Below are 18,505 nucleotides of genomic sequence, written 5' to 3'. Positions count from 1 at the left end.
CATTCACACACTCATACAGTGCATCTATTTGCAGCACTTTGTCGTTCTATGAGGGGCAACTCGGGGTTCAGCATCTTGCCCTAGGACACATCAGCATGCAGATGGGGAAGACTGGGGATTGAACTGCTGACCCTCCCCCTTGTTAAGTAAAGTGTTAAGGTCGAAATACTTAGCCATGGACCTGTTTATTTAGCAAGAAATATGTTAAATATATTAAAAGCAAATGGGGGGACATGTTACCATGTTTAGAAAATTGACTTTGAAATTATGGAAATGTATTGCTGTCGCAACAGAATACAAAAAAACATCTGCATCACAATTTAAAGTTAAAAAGTTTTAAGAAATGTCTGCGACGAGCAGAGAAAAAGAGAAAAATAACTGCAGTTAAGTTGGAAATCAGGATGCACAGATGGTCCAGCTCCTCCAGGATGACACATCCATACGTGTGGTCGCAAGAAGGTTTGCTGTGTCTCCCAGCACAGTTCCAAGAGAATGGAGGAGATACCAGGAGACCGGTCGTTACACAAGGAGAACTGGACAGGGCCGTAGTAGGGCATCAACCCAGCAGCAGCTCCTTTGTGTGTGGAGGAACAGGAGGAGCACTGCCAGAGCCTACAAAATGACCTCCAGAGGGCTACTGGTGTGCATGTTTCTGACCAACCTGTCAGAAACAGCTCAGCCCCGTGCAGCTCGATTGGCATTCACCAGTGAACAGAACTGGCAGGTCTGCCACTGGCGCTCTGTTCTCTTCACAGATGAGATCCCCCAGAACACCATCTTCCGACTCTTTAGAAGCATGCCCAGACGTCGTCAGGAGTGCATGATGACATATCTATTCATTACTTATTGATCTACCTTTGAGGAATAGAATAAGATTAGGTTTTGCTTGTCTAATGTTTTAATATTATAATCTGCTGCATTGTTCTTGTGAATTGACTCAATAGAAACACTCCAAATCTTGCAAACATTTATAGTCTGAGCTAAAACTCTACAAAATCACATTGTTGATTTGAAAGAATAAACCTGGTCAAAGACAGACACTTCCAAGTGAAGTAACAAAATGTTTATTCAAAAAATAACACATACATAATGTGTACAGTCAAGATTTTCCAGTCTCCATCACCAACATTAACCTGAAATGATAACGTGCAACAATTCACATGAACGAAAGACATATTCTGAAGCCAGGATCCAGAACATGTTACTAGTGATGTTGGAGGGTGGTGTTTTGAGGCGTGGAGCGGATGGGGGGTAGTTGAAGGCACGAGTTTAGGTTGCAGTGCGAGTTATTAGTAGGGGTCGTTGAAAGGGTAGTGAGGATGTCCTGCATCCCGTTGAACTCGCTTTCCCTCCACCTGCTAGATCCAAACCAGAGCTGAAACGTTGCCCTCTAGTCTCACTGATGGGTTTACGTTCACCTCTTCAAACTGTTGCTTTTCAAATCACACATTCACTTCAGGTGCCTCTGTTTCCAACAATATGCTTGATTAAATGCAATATGGAGATGATTTAACTAAAATTTATTGTGCCAATATCCTATACATTTTCCCCATTTTTACTATATCCAGGATAGAAAGAACCTCATGGTAACTTAGGTCAACATAGAAAACTTAATTTAGCTTAAAATCATCTTCTGACCTAACAAGATGGTCACTATCAAGTGATTATCACAGGCTCCATTATAGTATATCTCAATTAAAGTGTATCTTACAAACTGGAATAGAACATTAAGTTGGTCAGTGAAACCCCACTTACTTCAATCATTGGCACAATGTAGCGCCAGCCTTTGTTCAACGCTGTAATACTTTTCATTTCCTCTGGCTCCAGGGTAAAGTCAAACAGCTGCAACAGACAATTTCATCAGCATTGTTTGAATTAAGAAGATCATTAAGGAGAACATCCAAAACACAAGTATCTTGATATTGAAGTAAATTACTGTGGCTAAAACTCCTGTGGCACCTGAATGTTCTCTTTGATGCGCGACTCCGTCACACTCTTGGGGATTGTTACCACTCCTCGCTGTGTCTGCCACCTGCGGATGCAACACACTACAGTCACTGGAGAGTTTCCTTCCTTTAACCACTGCATATTTCAGCCCTGTTACCACAAATGAACCATACAATGACAATGCTGTTAAGAGTTCTTCAAAGCATTATATGTCTTTTTGATTGTTTTAATGGAGCATGACTAACTGATACCAATGCATTAAGTTTTCAAAAATCTCAATTATTTGGCCAAACATTAACTTTTTTTTTTACATTTCAATTATGAAAAATCTAAAAAGAACAGAATATAGCTGATCGAGAATTATGAGAGTTGGATATTTTTCTGTGGGAAAATAAACCGGTCATTGCTGTCAATGTCTGTCAATGTGACAGATGCACAGATTGTAAATAAACTTGAGTTTGCCCCTACTTTCTACATTTGCTCACATGCAGTATTTTTTACGGCATGTGTTGTGTATGTGTTAGTAAGGTTGCTGTATTTTATTATTTAGCTTGTGTCTTGAATATTTGGATGGTTTCGTTTCTTTAGCTGCTGTGAGTTGAGCTGCCAGGTTCAATGTAGCAGACAACTTAAGACACTGCAGCATAATTTAGTAAATGTTAACGGTGCAGACCTTATTGTTTCTAATAGTCAAGCTAAAAGACCAAAAAAATGCTGAAGAAGAGAGATTGTTTTACATGATTAACCAAGTAAAGTCAATATCTTTGGCTTAAACATGTATTCGCATATGTCAGCTAGTATATGCATACGGATATTTTCAATAAGTTATCATGATCAAGACAAATACAGAGTTTTACTGTAACAGGGACAATGTTTTAAATGTCTGTATTTATATAGCACTTTTCTAGTCTCAAAGCACTTTACAGAAAAGACGACCCCTGAGCCCCAGCGGCCCTTCTACCTCAAAACTAATTTGTTCTTTCAGTGCTGCAACTAAATAAACACCAATACATTTTTAGAAAGATAAATAATATAGATGTATCAGTCTGGCTGATTTATGAGGAAGCACAAGCGGATGTTTGCGATCAAAGGTGGGACAGTGTTTAACTTTCACTGCATCAGAGAATAAGTATCAGGAATATATCGAGCATTATTGGGACGTGGAATCAATAAAAAATTGTCAATAAAGAAACTAACATTTTTAAATCAAAGTTTGAAAATGTGAAAACCTCAGAAAATTTGATTTAAGAAAAGAGCATAAGTTTAAAAACTCAAAGGGAGATTTTTTTTATCTGAAGATATAGTGTATCATATAGCAAAAACACCTTCACATAATAGTGAAATCACCTCAGAATAATCTGAGCTGGGGTCTTTTTATATTTCTCTGCGAGGGTGGCGAACACAGGCTCCTGAAGCACCACAGGTTCATCTGGATGTTTCCACGCCCGGTCAGGGGAGCCCAGAGGGCTGTAGGCCGTCATCACCAAGCCTCGGTCCCGACAGTGGGCCAGCAGCTCTACCTGGGCCAGGTAGGGGTGGCCCTCAACCTGTCCAAGCAAAATAAAGAAACACCAGTGTGACTCAAGACTTTTACTGCCAGTTTCTCACCTCAACTCTTTTTGCAGTTCATTGAAACATCATGTACCTGTAGGACAGTAGGTTTGATGCTGGCGACAGACAGGATCTCATCTATCTGCCGACTGTTGAAGTTGGACAGGCCGATGGATCTGACGAGACCCTTCTCCACCAGCTTCTCCATGGCAGCCCAGGTCAGCTTGTAGTCTGTGTCGTCATACAGCATGGTGCCATCCTCTTTCCTGGGGAATGTAGCATCTCCTCGTCTGGTGGATATATAGGGGGTGAGGCATTTAAGAGAATAAAAGCAACCAAAGACAGACTGAGGAAGGAAGCAGGCAAACTTGACATTTTCCTTTCCTTGTTTCCTCACAAAATTTAGCTCTTTAAGTTTCACTTTAAATGTAAATAGCATGAACTGTAATTTATCCCATTTTCCCCAAATACCCACAGTCTTAACAGGTTAATCATCTTGTCATCTTGAAATAACAACTTAATTACCTTGTTATCTCAGGATACCAAAGATGTTTTCACCTGATTATATTTTAATTACCTTGTTATCTAAAGAAAACAAAAGTGGTTTTCTCAGGATAACAAGTTCATTCTTTCATTATTAGACCTTAGAGCAGGTTGAGCTCACTGGAAGGCTTGGGGCCAGTGGATGAGGTAGAGGTCCAGGTACTCAAGCTTCAGGTCCTTCAGGGTCTTCAGCAGGGTAGGTTCCACGTCTTCCGGGTGATGTTTGGTGTTCCACAGCTTGGATGTGATGAACACATCTTCTCGCCTCAGTGACTTGTGCACACAAAACATGTTGGTGTAGTCAGAAAAAGTGTTGAAATTATAATAGAGGAATTGTGAGTGTCAGGATTATAAAGATGAGAAAAAACTGACTATAGATAGAGATATCTGAAAGAGATCAGGATATTAGCATGAGCTTCTCAGGCAGTTTGGTGTAGGTATGTCACCTTGTTAGGGCCCAGTGTCTCCTGCAGGGCTTCTCCAATCTCAGCCTCGTTGCCATAAATGGCTGCACAGTCAATGTGGCGGTACCCAGCATCCAAGGCCCAAACAACTGCTTGTTTTACCTGCAATTGGGATATAATGTGGCAACCGGTACAGTGAAATACAGATTAGAAAAGATACAAGGACAAATTATTTACAGACATGGGCATCAACTGTTGAACTTGTTAATATTTTTTTGTGAGAACACACTCTCTCAGCAGTTGTCCTTAAAATAGTGTAAACATTAAAATACCATCTGACTGGTTTTGGCTGGTATAACATTTGACAGATTTGGTTGATAAATGAGGATCTATGTAGTCATAGCAGCATTAAATAATACTTTGTGGGTGAAGTGCAATGTTAAAATATTATTGAGACACAAAATGTATATATTAAACCTTTAACTAAACCATTGCCTACTGACATATGCAGCAGACACAGAGCAACACTGGCATTAATTTAGAGCTGTATGACTCCTTCTGGCACATTAGGGCCAAACATTTAAGCTCTCTTTTTGTTGCTACCATCTACTGACAGTTTTTTTAGCTTTAGTTTAGTTAAGTCAAGGGTTGTGAAACCATTACAATGATCTACCTTTCCTGGCTCACTCTTCCACGTTCCCAGTCCGAGCAGGGGCATCTTCCGCCCCGTGTTGAGAACTGCAAAGTCATTCATGCCTTTCAGTAGCACCTTTAAAAAGGACATGGAGAGCATGATTCAGACTGTGCAAGGAGCTGCTCAGCTCACTAAGATGTTTAAAGCTGCAGTAGCAAGAGTATTATGCAAAACTGCAGCGCTCTTCTGGGCCATATGAAGCTATGCAACAGCATGATAAATGTATTTTCTACAGCTCCACACAATGGAGGAGAGAAATCCAATGCAAGCTTCACTTAGGAACTAAGCACAGAGTGATTAATTAGCATAAACTTAAAAAAAATTAAAAAAAGGTCACACATCAAGACTAGAAAGGTACTTGCATAGCTCCACCAAAGCCTAACAGTCCCCTATTATCAAGCTGCACTTAGTTGCTCTAATGCATAAATATCAGTCCTGTAAAAGTGCCAAATTTATTTTTACATAACGATCAAATAATCATTCCCTAAAAAGAATCTATGAGAATTTTGAAACACACCTTTCTCACAAATTAAATATTTAACAATGTTAAAGAAAACACATTCTGGAATCATCCTCATGATCTGCACCAAAATTAAATAGGTTCTTCCCTGACCCATACTGCATCACTTTATCAAGTTTCATGGATATCTGTCTATTAGTTTTTGTGTAATCCTGCTAATAGACAGACCAACAAACAAACTTAGATGGAAACATAACCCCCTTGATGGTTTTAATAACATACTTGGCGGAGGCAACCAGAAAGGCAGTAAATGTGATAACATCACCAAAGCCCAACAGTCCATAAAATTCGTCAAAATATTTTTGGGTGGCTTTTCTTAACTCACGACCAGGGTTAAGGGTAGAGAAGGACGCACCTTGTAAAGCCCTATGACACAAAAAGGGGTTTGTGAATATGGGCTGCACAGATTAAGTTTGATTTAATGATTATTTGACTCAGACAGGGGCTGAATCAGTGAAGGAAATACAGGAGACAAACGCCAGCTGCAGTCACTGTGATACTGATAACATTTAACAGTGGTTCAATTAACTGTATTACAAACTGTGGCCATATTTGGGAGTGGGACAGACAATGTACTTCAAAAACACCATTGCTATTTGTATAGTTCTTATTTTATTGCATGCTGTTATAGCATACTTTACCCTCTTGTTTCAGGCTCTGTTGAATTAATTTGCTTTATATAAAGCTCTCTACTTTTTATTTCAGGACAGGAATTATTCATTTTCGCAAAGGCAAGAATGCAGCAATAAAAGCAAACTAACGTGTGTCCACAACGTGACGTCAGTTAAAAGGTTTCTGAAATATCTGGGAATAAAAATGTCTGGATCTAAAATCCCAGATCTGTCAGGTGACTTCCTGAAAACAAGTCACGCGCGACAACCGCACCTCAGCGACAACGAGCTCGAGACGAGAAATAAAGCCGCTCACGTGCAGATTTGAGTGCCATTTAAATACAATTAATAGCACACGTAAAGGAGAATTTAGCACGAAGACATGGCCGGCGTAACACTGTTTAATAAGAGCAATAGCAGTAGCATCTGTCATTGTTACTAGATACAGAACCGGACCACTAGCTGCTAAAGCTAGAGCTAGCTAGCTTGAGCTTCTTCCTATATAAACACACTTCCCTGAAGCCTCTCGTGTTCCCGGCTCCCACTGAAGTGTTAAAAGACTCACTGTCCCTCTCAGCATATGGACAGTCAGCTGTATGAGCCGCTCACGTCTCAATGACTGCATGTGATCTGCTCGGTCACTTACTGTCTAAAGATGTGCGTTTAGAAACAGGGGCCCTCTGTCTGTGGTCCTCCAGCTGTGCAGAGACTGTCGTGTTTTTCTTCAAGGGTTCAAAAACACCACCTCATTTTTGTTGACCCTTCCTGTTCCGGTATGGTGAGTCCTCCGTTTCCGGTGTAGGAAACCACCAGTCATTATAAAGCCTCTAGTCTATGGGCGGGATCTGGGGAGTCCTGAAACAGTCCTTAGTTATGCTGCATAAATTATTAATTTTAGTACGTTTTTTCCATTCTCTCTCATTCTCTCCCTACATCTATTTTATTATTATTTTTATTATTATTATGATCATGATTATTATGATGATGATGATTATTATTAAATCTTTACACATAATAATCACTTTTATTGTTTTCCTTATGTAATCTACGAGGGTGTTTTTTCTTCAGCTCAGACAGTTTAATTTAGTATACTGGTCAAGTCCCACGTCAATAAATGTACATTAGTAAAGGCTGAACCTTCTTTTTGTCCTTTTTAAAATGGATCTGAATTTTTTACATTCTATTATAGAAAAGCTTGCGTCAATCTCTGCACCATATATATATATATAATCTGTTAATATCTATAATACTGTATGTGTATATTACAGTTGTTATCTATTATCGGTTTATATTACCTATGTTAGATATTATCTGTGTATCACTGTTAATTCGTATTTATTTGCATGAAACTTTGAATTTGTACTGAATGATCTGACCCAAAAATCAAATATCTCTAATGTATTCAATTGATTTGACCTTGTGTGTGCAGCAGTTGGTGCTTTTCATCTGATCACAATTTAAAGTCCCGAGGAAGATAACAAGTACTATGAAAAAGACAGTCTTCAGTGGTTCTGAAAAGCTATAGATTGATAAACAAAATACATAATGTAGACAATTTCATGCTCTGATGGAAAAAATCTGACAGAAATCAAACAAGCCCGTGTAGGTTTACTCCTGACCAGCAGGGGGCAGACTGTAGAAAAGTTTCACAGACGTGCAAGAAGGGGAGCAGGAGCGGAAATAGGATTAATATCAACAACCTGAGTTTACGACAACTCCGGTGAAACTTCACAACACTCTAACCCGATAAGCTCCGTCACATTGTAGTGTTCAGTTAAAATGCTCTAACAATATCCGCTACATTATGGGGGAAGGGTGTATATGCTCATCGAGGAAGAGGGTTGTTTTTGTGCTGAAACTCGGTGGCTAGTTTAGCCTTAGGAGCTAAGGTAGCTAACTTTTAGTCAGTTGACGCGTGAAGTCATTTCGACAACCTCGGTTAGGAAACTGGCCACTAATATGCTCGGATATCGCTCCTTGGTTAAGTCTCTCAATGTTGCGGGGGTTGCCAGATTGTGTGCCAGCTGCTGTTGACTCGTCCTGGTAGTTTTATGTGGCGCTGATAGTGCCTGGTCCGCTCATAATGCACCTGCAGCTGCTCCCACCTGTCAACTAGCTGGCTCCTCTTCTCCTGTCCACCCGTCTGCCGTCGCCCAATGGCTCACTGCGGCTCCTCCGAGCCAAAGCCACAGGCACCGTCGCAGGGCAGCGTAGACCAGAGCATGAAGCCCGTGCTGTTCGAGATCTTCGGTGAGATATGGACCGTCGATTCGCGCCTCGGCCAAGGAGTCTCGGCCTCGGTGTACCGGGTCAGCTCAGGCAGGGCCACCACCGCCGCTGTCAAGCAGTTTCAGGTCGACACTCGGGGAGGAGATTACGGGTATCACAAGGAGAGGTCTGTGCTGGAGGACATACAGGGACACAAAAACATCGGTAACATTAACATTTACATTGCAATTTAAAAAATGTTGATCTGTATGCATGTGACAGACAGAGGGTGTGCACCAACTACATCAGTCAATAACACTAAAGTTGGAGATGAACATTTTATTAGAAATCTTTGTATAAAGTAGAGCAAATGCCTATGAATTCAACTTGAACACACGTGTCATCATTGGTATAGTAAAGCTCTCAGACCATTTATAAACATTGTAAATCTGTAAAACTGATTTCACTTGAAGTTCAGTCTTTCAAATTCTCAGGTTATCATTCCATAAAACATGGCTAACAACAGTTATGTTTGCAAATATATTGTAAAGGTTTTATTAAAATAGAATAGGCTGTATTTGAGTTGACAGTTCAAGTGAGGTCCTCATTTATCGACATCATGGTATCACTGCTGTTTTTCTAGACTTAACACTACCGTCCTTTGCTGTCTTGTCAACCTGATGTGAATGCACGGTTAAAGGCATTGCTGTTTGTAATGATGTATTCATTCTCTTCACAGTTACACTGTACGGGGTTTTCACCAACAACAGCTGTATGGGTGTTTCCACCCGCTGTCTCCTGCTGGAGCTCTTGGATGTCAGTGTGTCCGACCTGTTGGTGAGAGGAAGGAGTGATAACCAAGGTGGTAGGTGAGTAGTTGAATTTATTGTGATGACCGTGACTGTGGCAGTCGGCCAATTTATAAGTCAAGCTCAACCATGTACAGATTCCAGAAATGGTCATGTCTGTGTCTAGAAACACACATGATCATTTGTATCACTTTTTCTAATCTTTGAAGGAACAGTTCTCTCCATTACTCCCCACCAAAGATTAGATTAAACAATCCAACAGTTATTACTTTTGATTTAGTCATACAGGAATTTTCTGTTTTATCATCAAATGTTGATTTAACCTTTAACTCTAAAACATCCTGGCCTCCATTATGCAATGAATATTAATAGCATTTGGTTTGCGAATCTGATAGCACTAAAAGCCTCATTCAAAAGAGTGGACATTGCCATCTACTGGTAAAACAAATCAACCCACACTAAACCGTCTGTGTTGCAAAATGATTTATGGGAGAAAGTATTCACCTGTCATACAAATGATCACTGATTCAAACCCCTTATTGTGAACTGTCACAACACAACACACACATTAATAGTTTAATCTCAAGGGCAGTTTGCTTTGCACAGTGGCACCAGTGAGTTAATAAAAAACATGACTGAAAAGTCACAGCAATACTAGTTGTAATCAGGGTAAAGTCATTATTTGGTTGAACAGACCCTTTAAATGTCACCAGGTTTTCAAAAAATCAATTCCATTATGTTGTGAAAGAAAGTAATTCAGACTAGTCAAAATAGACATGGTCTCAGAGAAATTGGAAAGATTTCTATGTGACTTCACAGTATGATATACTGTATATTTTTGGCAGACCCCAGCAGGGCCACTCCATGTGGCTTGTCCAGCACTGTGCCAGAGACATCCTAGAGGCTCTATCCTTCCTCCACAAGGAGGGCTATGTCCATGCCGATCTCAAGCCTCGCAACATCCTGTGGAGTGCTGACGATGAGTGCTTCAAGCTCATCGACTTTGGCCTCAGCTTCAAAGAGGGAAACCAGGTATGTGTGACTGAGAAGTAGAAGTCGATTAATAGAGGAGCTGGGATAACCCAAGTTTTGTTTTTCTAACCCTGGCTCTTCCTCACCTCCTCCAGGATGTCAAGTACATCCAGACAGACGGGTATCGAGCACCAGAGGCTGAGATTCAGAACAGCCTCGCTCAGGCCGGGGTTGAGGTGGAGGGAGACTTGGGCTGCTCAGCCGCTGTGGACCTGTGGAGCCTTGGCATCATCCTGTTGGAGATGTTCTCAGGAATCAAACTCAAAGACACTGTCCGCTCACAGGAGTGGAAGGTATGCCAAAGCTCAATTCGCGCAAAAGGGATGATGTGGACTTAATTGATGATTTGAGTTCATCAAGATTTTTTTGAAGGCTTAAAAAAGTAATGAAATGTAAAAGATCTACGAATAACAGGAATTAAATCTTTGTTTAGAGCAGCAGTGAAACTTTCCCTATTGTCATAAAGTGGAAATCAAATAAATCAATTACATTATACGATACATATAGGGCGGAAAGAGAAAATAAGGTTTAAAGGTTTTGGAAATGTCCAATAATGCAGACACCTTTATGCAGTACTAAAACAGTATTCTGCAATCGTTTTCCCTCTCCTTTAGGATAACAGTGCTGCCATTGTTGACCATATCTTTGCCAGCAACAGTCTTGCATGCCCTGCCATCCCTGTCTATCACCTCAGAGACCTTATCAAAAGGTAAACCTCATCTACTACACTATGAGCTGTACTGTATAATGACACAATCCGACCTGCCGTGTAAGCAGAGCGCTATAGTCTGGTCTCTGAAATGTCTCATACTATTGATTGGGTTATGTTGTGTCTGCAGCATGCTTCTCATTGACCCAAAGCAAAGATGCACAGCTGAAACTGCGCTCCTGAGCCCGTTCTTCAGTATTCCCTTTGGTATGGGTCCATATTTATGACAAACATCAAGATTAACATATCCCTCAGTGAGCCATATTTACTTATATGTGTGTGTATGTGTGTTTGTGTCAGCTCCTCACATAGATGACCTGGTTCTGCTGCCCTCTCCTGTTCTGCGTCTGCTCAACCTGATTGACGACAGTCATCTGCACAATGAAGATGAGTATGAAGGTACAGCATATCTTATATATGAATTAATTGTTACATTTCCAGATTTATAACTTCTTTCTTACAAGCTTGTAGAGGTTCATGTACGTTGTTGTTCCCAGACATCCTGGATGACATGAAAGAGGAGTGCCAGAAATACGGCTCAGTGGTTTCTCTGCTCATCCCCAAGGAGAATCCAGGGAAAGGACAGGTAAATCTGTCTCATCAGACAGGATCTTCATAAAAAATTCTGTTTAACAAAAAGGGATTCTCAATTAAATTTAGCAAAGCGATTTGGTGATAGAACGCCTGTACTTAGTTTCAGACACCCCACCTTGTTGAGCAGAATATGGGAGAAAATATGGTGAGGGAAAGGGGCCATACAATCTTATGAATGATATTTGTTGATTTTAGTGGTTCACTGTGTTCCCTTTGTCCAGTACTTGCCATCAGTGTCCACTGGATGCAACTGCAACGTTGCAGCTCTGTCGCTGCTTCTTGAGATAATCCACATACAGTGACCTGTGAATTAATATTAATTCCTTAATTTATAGACAGTGGATTTTAGATTGATATTTACTGATGCATTTCATTTGTTACTGCCATTGTCTTAAGTATACATGGCAGGACCCTTCTCTTCCAGTAAGGAAGGAAGCCTAGAAGGAAACAACTAATATGCACCGAATTCAGCAAAGTGATATAGATCCAGGCCAGTATGTGGTACTACAGTCATTAAATGTAAACTACAATGCAACCACAAACAATCATCTAAATTTGCAACTAATATGTATTGAACAGAATTGTACAAAGAAAGAATATCAGCAAAACTGCCAAAATCAATATGAAATGTGTCTGCTGAAGGACCTCAAGCTGTAAAATGTATGGTACTGTGCTGTAATCAGGCCACAGCACACGGTTACATGCATTCACCCACTTATTCATCCATGTCCTCTGTGTGTCCACCAGGTGTTTGTGGAATATGCCAACTCCGGCGACTCCCAAGAGGCTCAGAGGTTGCTGACAGGCCGCACCTTCGATGGCAAATTTGTCGTGGCCACTTTCTACCCTCTCAGCGCTTATAAAAGAGGTTACTTGTATCAAACTGTGCAGTAAAGCCTTGGAGCTCAATTTATATCTTTGGGAACTGCATAGATCACCAGGAAAGAGAGCGAGAAGTTGTTTTCTCCCTGTGAAAAAAAGACCTTCGAAGCTATGAGTGGCCATCCTGCAGTTAAAATGCATTCAGTTAAAAAGATGTGTCGTTTAAAGTACTGCATGTAAGTCATGTGGCACATACAGTGTAAACGGAAAGTATTCAGAACCCTTTAAATGTTTCACTCTGTTCCATTGCAGCCATTTGCTAAAATCAAAAAGTTCATTTTATTTCACATTAATGTACACTCAGCACCCCAATCTTGACAGAAAAAAAAAAGATATGTAGAAATGTTTGCAAATGTATTAAAAAAGAAAAACTGAAATATCACATGGTCATAAGTATCCAGAAATAAAATGAACTTTTTTGATTTTAGGAAATGGCTGCAATGAAACAAAGAGTGAAAAATGTAAAGGGGTCTGAATACTTTCCGTACCCACTGTATGTGTTTCATTCAGAGTGTAACTTTAACTCAGTTGTGAGCAGCGTACAGGATCACTCATCACATCTCTGCTGCCTCCAGTCTGGGTGCCACTCTTATCAGTACTAATCCATCTGGTGCTTCAAGGTGAACTGCATCTGTTGTTACTTATAACTCTGGGGACAGACTACTTACTTTTCTCTCTTCCATTTTCGCACTTCATTCACAGAAATGACCAATGCTGAGAGAATGTGAATCTGAATAGTTGCACATTTCCAGATCTCTCTAGAAATTTAGTCGAATACTTTCAGGGATGAGATTAGAAACAAGCGGGATTACACTGACCTCCTAGTAATAATGAATGGGTTCTATGTCTGAAACCTAAAAGCCCTGTCCTGTAGCTGTATGCTTTGTAGCTTTTTTGCATTAGTTACAAGTTACAAAAGAATCCATACGTTCTAATGTTCTTTTGGTTCCACTGAGTCCATCATGGTATCAGTGGACCTGCATTGCCCGTCAAGCTAACTGTCACATAGGGAAGCTTCAGATGGTTTCTATACAAGTGTCCAATGACATTCACAAGCTAGCTAGCTAACTAACCAAAATGCTACTACAACAACAGGTTGTGCTTCACCTGTATGTGTTGGTTGCTCATGTAGTTGAAGCAGATGCCTTAGAAAATAATTTCCTTCCAGCAGTCGTAGTGCTGCTCGCTAACAACATGGATTGTTAAAGACAACGATAATCGTAAAGAAGTATCTTGATTTTCTTCCAAAAGCTGCTCAGTGCAAAACATTTTTTTAAACCCGGCTATATCACGTCAGTGGAGAGTCATGAAGTCAGTAAGCTGAGTGTGGTTTTTTATAGACAACGTAAGCTAACATTATTCAACATTAACCAACATTATCTACTTTATGTCTGCTATTATGAGACAATAATGACTACTTTAAGTTCGCTTAAATGCGTCCACATTAGCCACTTTAAGTTAGCTAGCATTAGCTAACATTAGCTGCTAGCTAAACCTAACTACGAACTGGCCTAACATATTGAACTCTGGCATAATTCAATGTTTAATCTTTAAGAGGTAGGATGAATGTTGATTAGTCGTGCTTTAAAGTCTGGTGTGTAGAAGTGCAACTGGTTCACTGATGTTGTAGAACACAAAGATAAAGCACTGCTCCTTCTGAATGGGTAATTAATTGAGGATGTGAGAAAAACTATATCTTCACAAAAATTTTGAAAATATCTGAAGCTTACGTACGTATAAATCTTCTTTCTGACACACTCACTGCACATTCTGCAACAGAAAAATAAAAAACCTAGGGTCAGAAGAAAATGTTGGAGATTTGTCTTTACGGAGTGACTCCAAAAAAACCTATTTTTCTACAATCTTTTATTTGATTGAGCTTGAAATGTAATGCCTGCCTAAAATCGTTTTAAGACCCCAACCACATGTCTGTAAAGCACATTTAGCAGCCTGTGGTAAATAATCAAGATGGTCAGTGTGGCCCTCAATCATAATTCTGGACTAAAAACCAATGAACAATCTTCGTCTCATAGTCCTGTCAAGGACCGGGACCGAAAATAAATGATTGATAATGTCAGGATAGTCTTTTAAGGCATTTGAAGTTAGATTTTGTCTTATGATCTGAACTTGCCATAGTTCAACTGCACCTTATTGAATGAGATAACTTTGTTTGTGTTCAATGATGCCTGTGCACAAGTTATGGTCTATACATAGTTTTGAGATTCTGTGGGAGTGTAGATTGAATTAGTTAAAGACGCTGTGTTACAGAGTGGGTTTTGTCTGAAAATGAGGTTCCTTTTTCTTTTGGATAATTTTTGGGGCATTTTACTTGAACAAATGAGTAGTTTCCATTGAAGATCCAAACAGGAGACATGGGTAGAGGAGAATCGTATGTAACAAAGGTCCCCAACTATAATGGAGTGTTAGGGCGTTGCAGTTACATGTATCTTAACCACTTGCTCATGCCCTCCTCATTGAAAGTGTTGGGTTCAGTTTGAAACGAGATATCCGCATTTTCACAGGAGCTGGCAAGACCATTTCTAATGAACGGCCACACACAGCACAACAAATTGTGGCATGGCTTTCTTTTGACAAAAAACGACCAGTCAACTGTAATGGTCTTTTACAGATCTCTGATACTGAGGGTTTCTATCCCCAAACATGCATACAGCATGTGGTCTTCACACTTAACCAGCCGCTTCCCAGTGTCACTTCGAAAGCAGCAATCTTACTATGGCTTAGGGTTGTTTTCATCCCTTTTGAGCACAATGTTACGTGTGAGGGAGATGCCACAACAGGTGATCAGACAAAAGCAAAGATTAAAGAGATGAATGACAAAAGACAGAAACGCATGTGACAATTCGCTAGTGACATTATTAAACGTAGCATCCACTGAATTCACTATTTAAAGCTTCCCTGCCACTTTTAAATGCACTGCACCATAATCACGTTCCAATCAATTGTTGTGTTGGTTCAGTTGTCCTCATTTTTCCACTGGAGGATGGTTCTGTATCTGTTGTTTATATGTTAGCATTAGGTTATTAGTGGCTATGTTGTTAGGGTTTGTAATGTTTCTGGTTAACTTAGACGAGGACAAAGCAGGTTCCTCTGTTGATGGCTGCACCTCAGTATTATAATATTTTTGTTCTTACATTTTTTTCCCGGCGCACTCAGTCTGGTGCCGCTCAGACTCGATTAAAGGTTCAGTGTAAAAGGGATTTATTGGCTGAAATGGAATATAAAATAATCCCAGTGATGTCTTCACATGTGTGTGATCATGTAAATTTATTTATTTAGATTTATTTATATATCTTATATCTATAAACATATTTCCATCGGGTGCTTGTCCCCTCTATGGATGCCGCCAACTTTTTACAGTAGCTCCGACCGGACAAACTAAACTCCTTTTGAGTGTTTATGACAACTGCAGGTTAACACAGGTTCTCTATCATGTTTGGAAGGGGAGTGTGAGGTGAGGAGCATTTACCTCTAAATTCGAAACACTGAACCTTTAAATCAGCTTTAGCCCTGCATGTAAGCATTGGCAGTCTGAGAAATATTGTGCTGCCACAGAGCTGTGAGCGTCTGCAGTGGAACAATGAGTCTGGCAGCATTGTTTAAATATTAGACTCAGATATTTATTCAGGCTGATTTGAATGATATGATACTAAGTTGTGTGCTGCATGCTGATCATTTTACAGTAGGAGATTGTTTAAGTTGAATCCTCTGACCAGTTAAGCACTGGGGTATACAAAATTGTGCGGCAGTTTTGTGTTTGTTTACACAATACTTATCAAGTTTAATGATTTCATAGAAGTGGAATAAGTATTTTTCTTTTTTCTTTTAAATATATCACTATAAAATTAGTTTTTCACATTTGGTGTGAATAGCATTTATTCTCAAACTGGGAGTACTACAGTCTTTACGGCACACTGGTTATGTGTAAACCTACTAATGTGACATTTCTGTCTCAGTCATGGTCTCACTGTGGTTAATGCTCGCTGCCACAGTTGACCATCAACCAATATCAACAAAGCTGCAGAGATCTATTAAGAACATTGACATCCATGACATAAATGGACCATACCATGATATTTAAATGTCTTATTTGTGACCAAGAATGGACTTCTGTAAAAAAAATTTAAAAAGTGGCCTCCATGGAGCGGACCCACTTATGATGTACGTATAAAATAATTGATGATTGCACACCAATGCAACTAGGATTATTTTACATTCCATTTCTACCAATAGATTCCTTTCACCAAAATCTTACACGCTGAACCTTTAAAGCTGCAGTAATTATACATTTTCAGAGCCAGAGAAAAAACACCCAAAGTAACTAAAAAAAGCTCCAAAGATAAACTGCAGTCACTAAAAACTTACCCTTTCTATATTTACACATGAATATTTAGATATTTTCATATAAAATGGGAACCGTGGGAACTTTATTCAAGGCCAAATCTGACGTATTGAAGCATAGCTGCCCTAAAAATATCATATTCTGAAAGAACTATCGGACAACTAAAATCAAATGATTCGATGAGAACTTGCACAGTCCCGTGTTATTGTTTTGAGTCTGAACAACTAAAAAATGTATTTCATTGTAATATTTAAAACTATCAAAAGACAATCCTTGAGATTATTGCTGCCTTTATTTAAACAAGGTCTTCTTTTTGTTTCCAGCCAGTAAGGTTGAGGAGATGTTTGCTGAATGTTGTGTAAAAGTTCAATTTGGACACTACATGATGTTCATTATTGGGTGAAATGAGGTGTATCAGTTTTTCTCGGTGAAACATTAAAATGTAAAACCTCTTCATGTTTATTTCTGTGTCCAGATCACATGTCCTCATTCAGTGGTCCGGCTTTATGAGACTTACTACCGGTCAAACTGTACTGAGAGAGCAGAGGATTGTTACCTCTTGTTTCAGAGGAAGCACAATGTGAGGAGGTCACTGTGTAACACACATAACATTTGTGGACCTGTGTGTTAGTCTATTCTCCAAGATTCATAGCACTCATGTTGTGTTTAGTATCTCAAAAAATGAAATAAAAATGATGCTTAACCTGATATTTGTCTGGTATTTCTTGAATTGATCTAATGCTGAGGTTATTTCCAAATAAATTGATGTTGAATATAAGCTACCAAATATAATATATATCTTCACAATATACATTTACTATTAGAATCATAACTCCCAGTTACTACAAATCAACCTCTTGTAAATGTTAATGCTACAAATTAACCTCTTGTAAATGTCTGTGGATCAGTCCCTCGGATTGCTTTCCGGAGAAAAAGTGTTCAGTAAATTGTATGCTAACATGGGGTTCTGGCAGATTTCCCCTTAACCGAAGAGTCAGTAATTTATAACACCCTTTGGGCGGTTCCACTTTAACCGTCTTCCCTTCGGAAGACTGAGGCTGACACTGAGATGAAGGAGCCCACAAATTTGAATGAGATGAGGAGTTTTCTCGGCAGGGTCAACCAGCTGGGAAAATTCATTCCTCAGCTGGCAGGAAAAAAGACAAAGCACTCCGTGATCTCCTCCAGTGCTGACCATGTATGATCCAAACAGAGACACTTAAAGGGGACATATTATGCCCATTTCACCACAGTTGATATGGTTCCTTGGGGTCTTAATGAAATGTCTGTAACATATTTTGGTCAAAATACCACAAGGATCATTTAAAACTGCACCCTTTTTAACCTGCCTTTAGGACTGCTTGATATATATATATATATATTAGGGATGCACCGATATGGAAATTCTTGGCCGATACCGATACTGATATTTAAAATAACAATCTGGCCGATACCGATACCGATATTTGTTTATTTTCTTTTTGTTGTTATTCATTCACCCTTTTGTGCCAGAAAAATTATTAAATCATTATTAAAAAAGCACTATTCATCACTCTTATCTTTTAATGAGCACAAATTGAATCAGATTTATGAAACAATCTCTGATTTAACTAAACTTTATTTAACAGAGACATATTAGGC

At 39.5% G+C, this 18,505-nt stretch overlaps 2 protein-coding genes across 5 annotated transcripts; one reads left to right on the top strand and one right to left on the bottom strand.

The window, feature by feature from the left end:
* Positions 1-1,048: 1,048 nt before the first annotated feature.
* akr1a1b (aldo-keto reductase family 1, member A1b (aldehyde reductase)) lies at positions 1,049-7,075 on the bottom strand. 4 transcript variants are annotated; one of them, XM_053429741.1, is made up of 9 exons: positions 6,917-7,075; positions 5,119-5,214; positions 4,488-4,607; positions 4,163-4,314; positions 3,593-3,788; positions 3,295-3,494; positions 1,960-2,032; positions 1,756-1,842; positions 1,049-1,358 (listed from the first exon to the last, which is right to left on the bottom strand). In XM_053429741.1, the coding sequence occupies exons 2-9, from the start codon at positions 5,197-5,199 to the stop codon at positions 1,290-1,292; spliced, it is 978 nt and encodes a 325-aa protein (XP_053285716.1). In that variant the 5' UTR covers positions 5,200-5,214; positions 6,917-7,075; the 3' UTR covers positions 1,049-1,289. The 4 variants fall into 4 exon arrangements, with proteins under 4 accessions (XP_053285716.1, XP_053285714.1, XP_053285713.1 ...); XM_053429739.1 differs by having other exon boundaries at positions 1,049-1,355; positions 6,836-7,070; XM_053429738.1 differs by having other exon boundaries at positions 6,836-7,069.
* An 821-nt stretch (positions 7,076-7,896) lies between these two features.
* Positions 7,897-17,572, top strand: uhmk1 (U2AF homology motif (UHM) kinase 1). Its single transcript, XM_053429737.1, has 9 exons — positions 7,897-8,703; positions 9,218-9,347; positions 10,133-10,319; positions 10,415-10,612; positions 10,934-11,028; positions 11,159-11,235; positions 11,329-11,427; positions 11,526-11,614; positions 12,370-17,572. The coding sequence occupies exons 1-9, from the start codon at positions 8,427-8,429 to the stop codon at positions 12,514-12,516; spliced, it is 1,299 nt and encodes a 432-aa protein (XP_053285712.1). The 5' UTR covers positions 7,897-8,426; the 3' UTR covers positions 12,517-17,572.
* The last annotated feature ends 933 nt before the right edge of the window (positions 17,573-18,505 follow it).

This window comes from Pleuronectes platessa, chromosome 9 (assembly GCF_947347685.1).
Source record: "Pleuronectes platessa chromosome 9, fPlePla1.1, whole genome shotgun sequence".
NCBI lineage: Eukaryota > Metazoa > Chordata > Actinopteri > Pleuronectiformes > Pleuronectidae > Pleuronectes > Pleuronectes platessa.
This window is presented reverse-complemented; position numbering and strand designations above follow the sequence as displayed.

Excerpts from the sequence above, each read along its gene's own strand:
- akr1a1b (XM_053429738.1), bottom strand. The coding sequence starts at position 6,895 with ATGCAGTCATTGAGACGTGAGCGGCTCATACAGCTGACTGTCCATATG. Across the intron at positions 3,495-3,592 it reads TCAAACCTACTGTCCTACAG|GTTGAGGGCCACCCCTACCT; the intron begins GTACATGATGTT and ends TTGCTTGGACAG. Across the intron at positions 1,359-1,755 it reads ACATTGTGCCAATGATTGAA|CAGGTGGAGGGAAAGCGAGT; the intron begins GTAAGTGGGGTT and ends GTTTGGATCTAG.
- uhmk1 (XM_053429737.1), top strand. The coding sequence starts at position 8,427 with ATGGCTCACTGCGGCTCCTCCGAGCCAAAGCCACAGGCACCGTCGCAG. Across the intron at positions 8,704-9,217 it reads ACAGGGACACAAAAACATCG|TTACACTGTACGGGGTTTTC; the intron begins GTAACATTAACA and ends TTCTCTTCACAG. Across the intron at positions 11,428-11,525 it reads CAATGAAGATGAGTATGAAG|ACATCCTGGATGACATGAAA; the intron begins GTACAGCATATC and ends TGTTGTTCCCAG.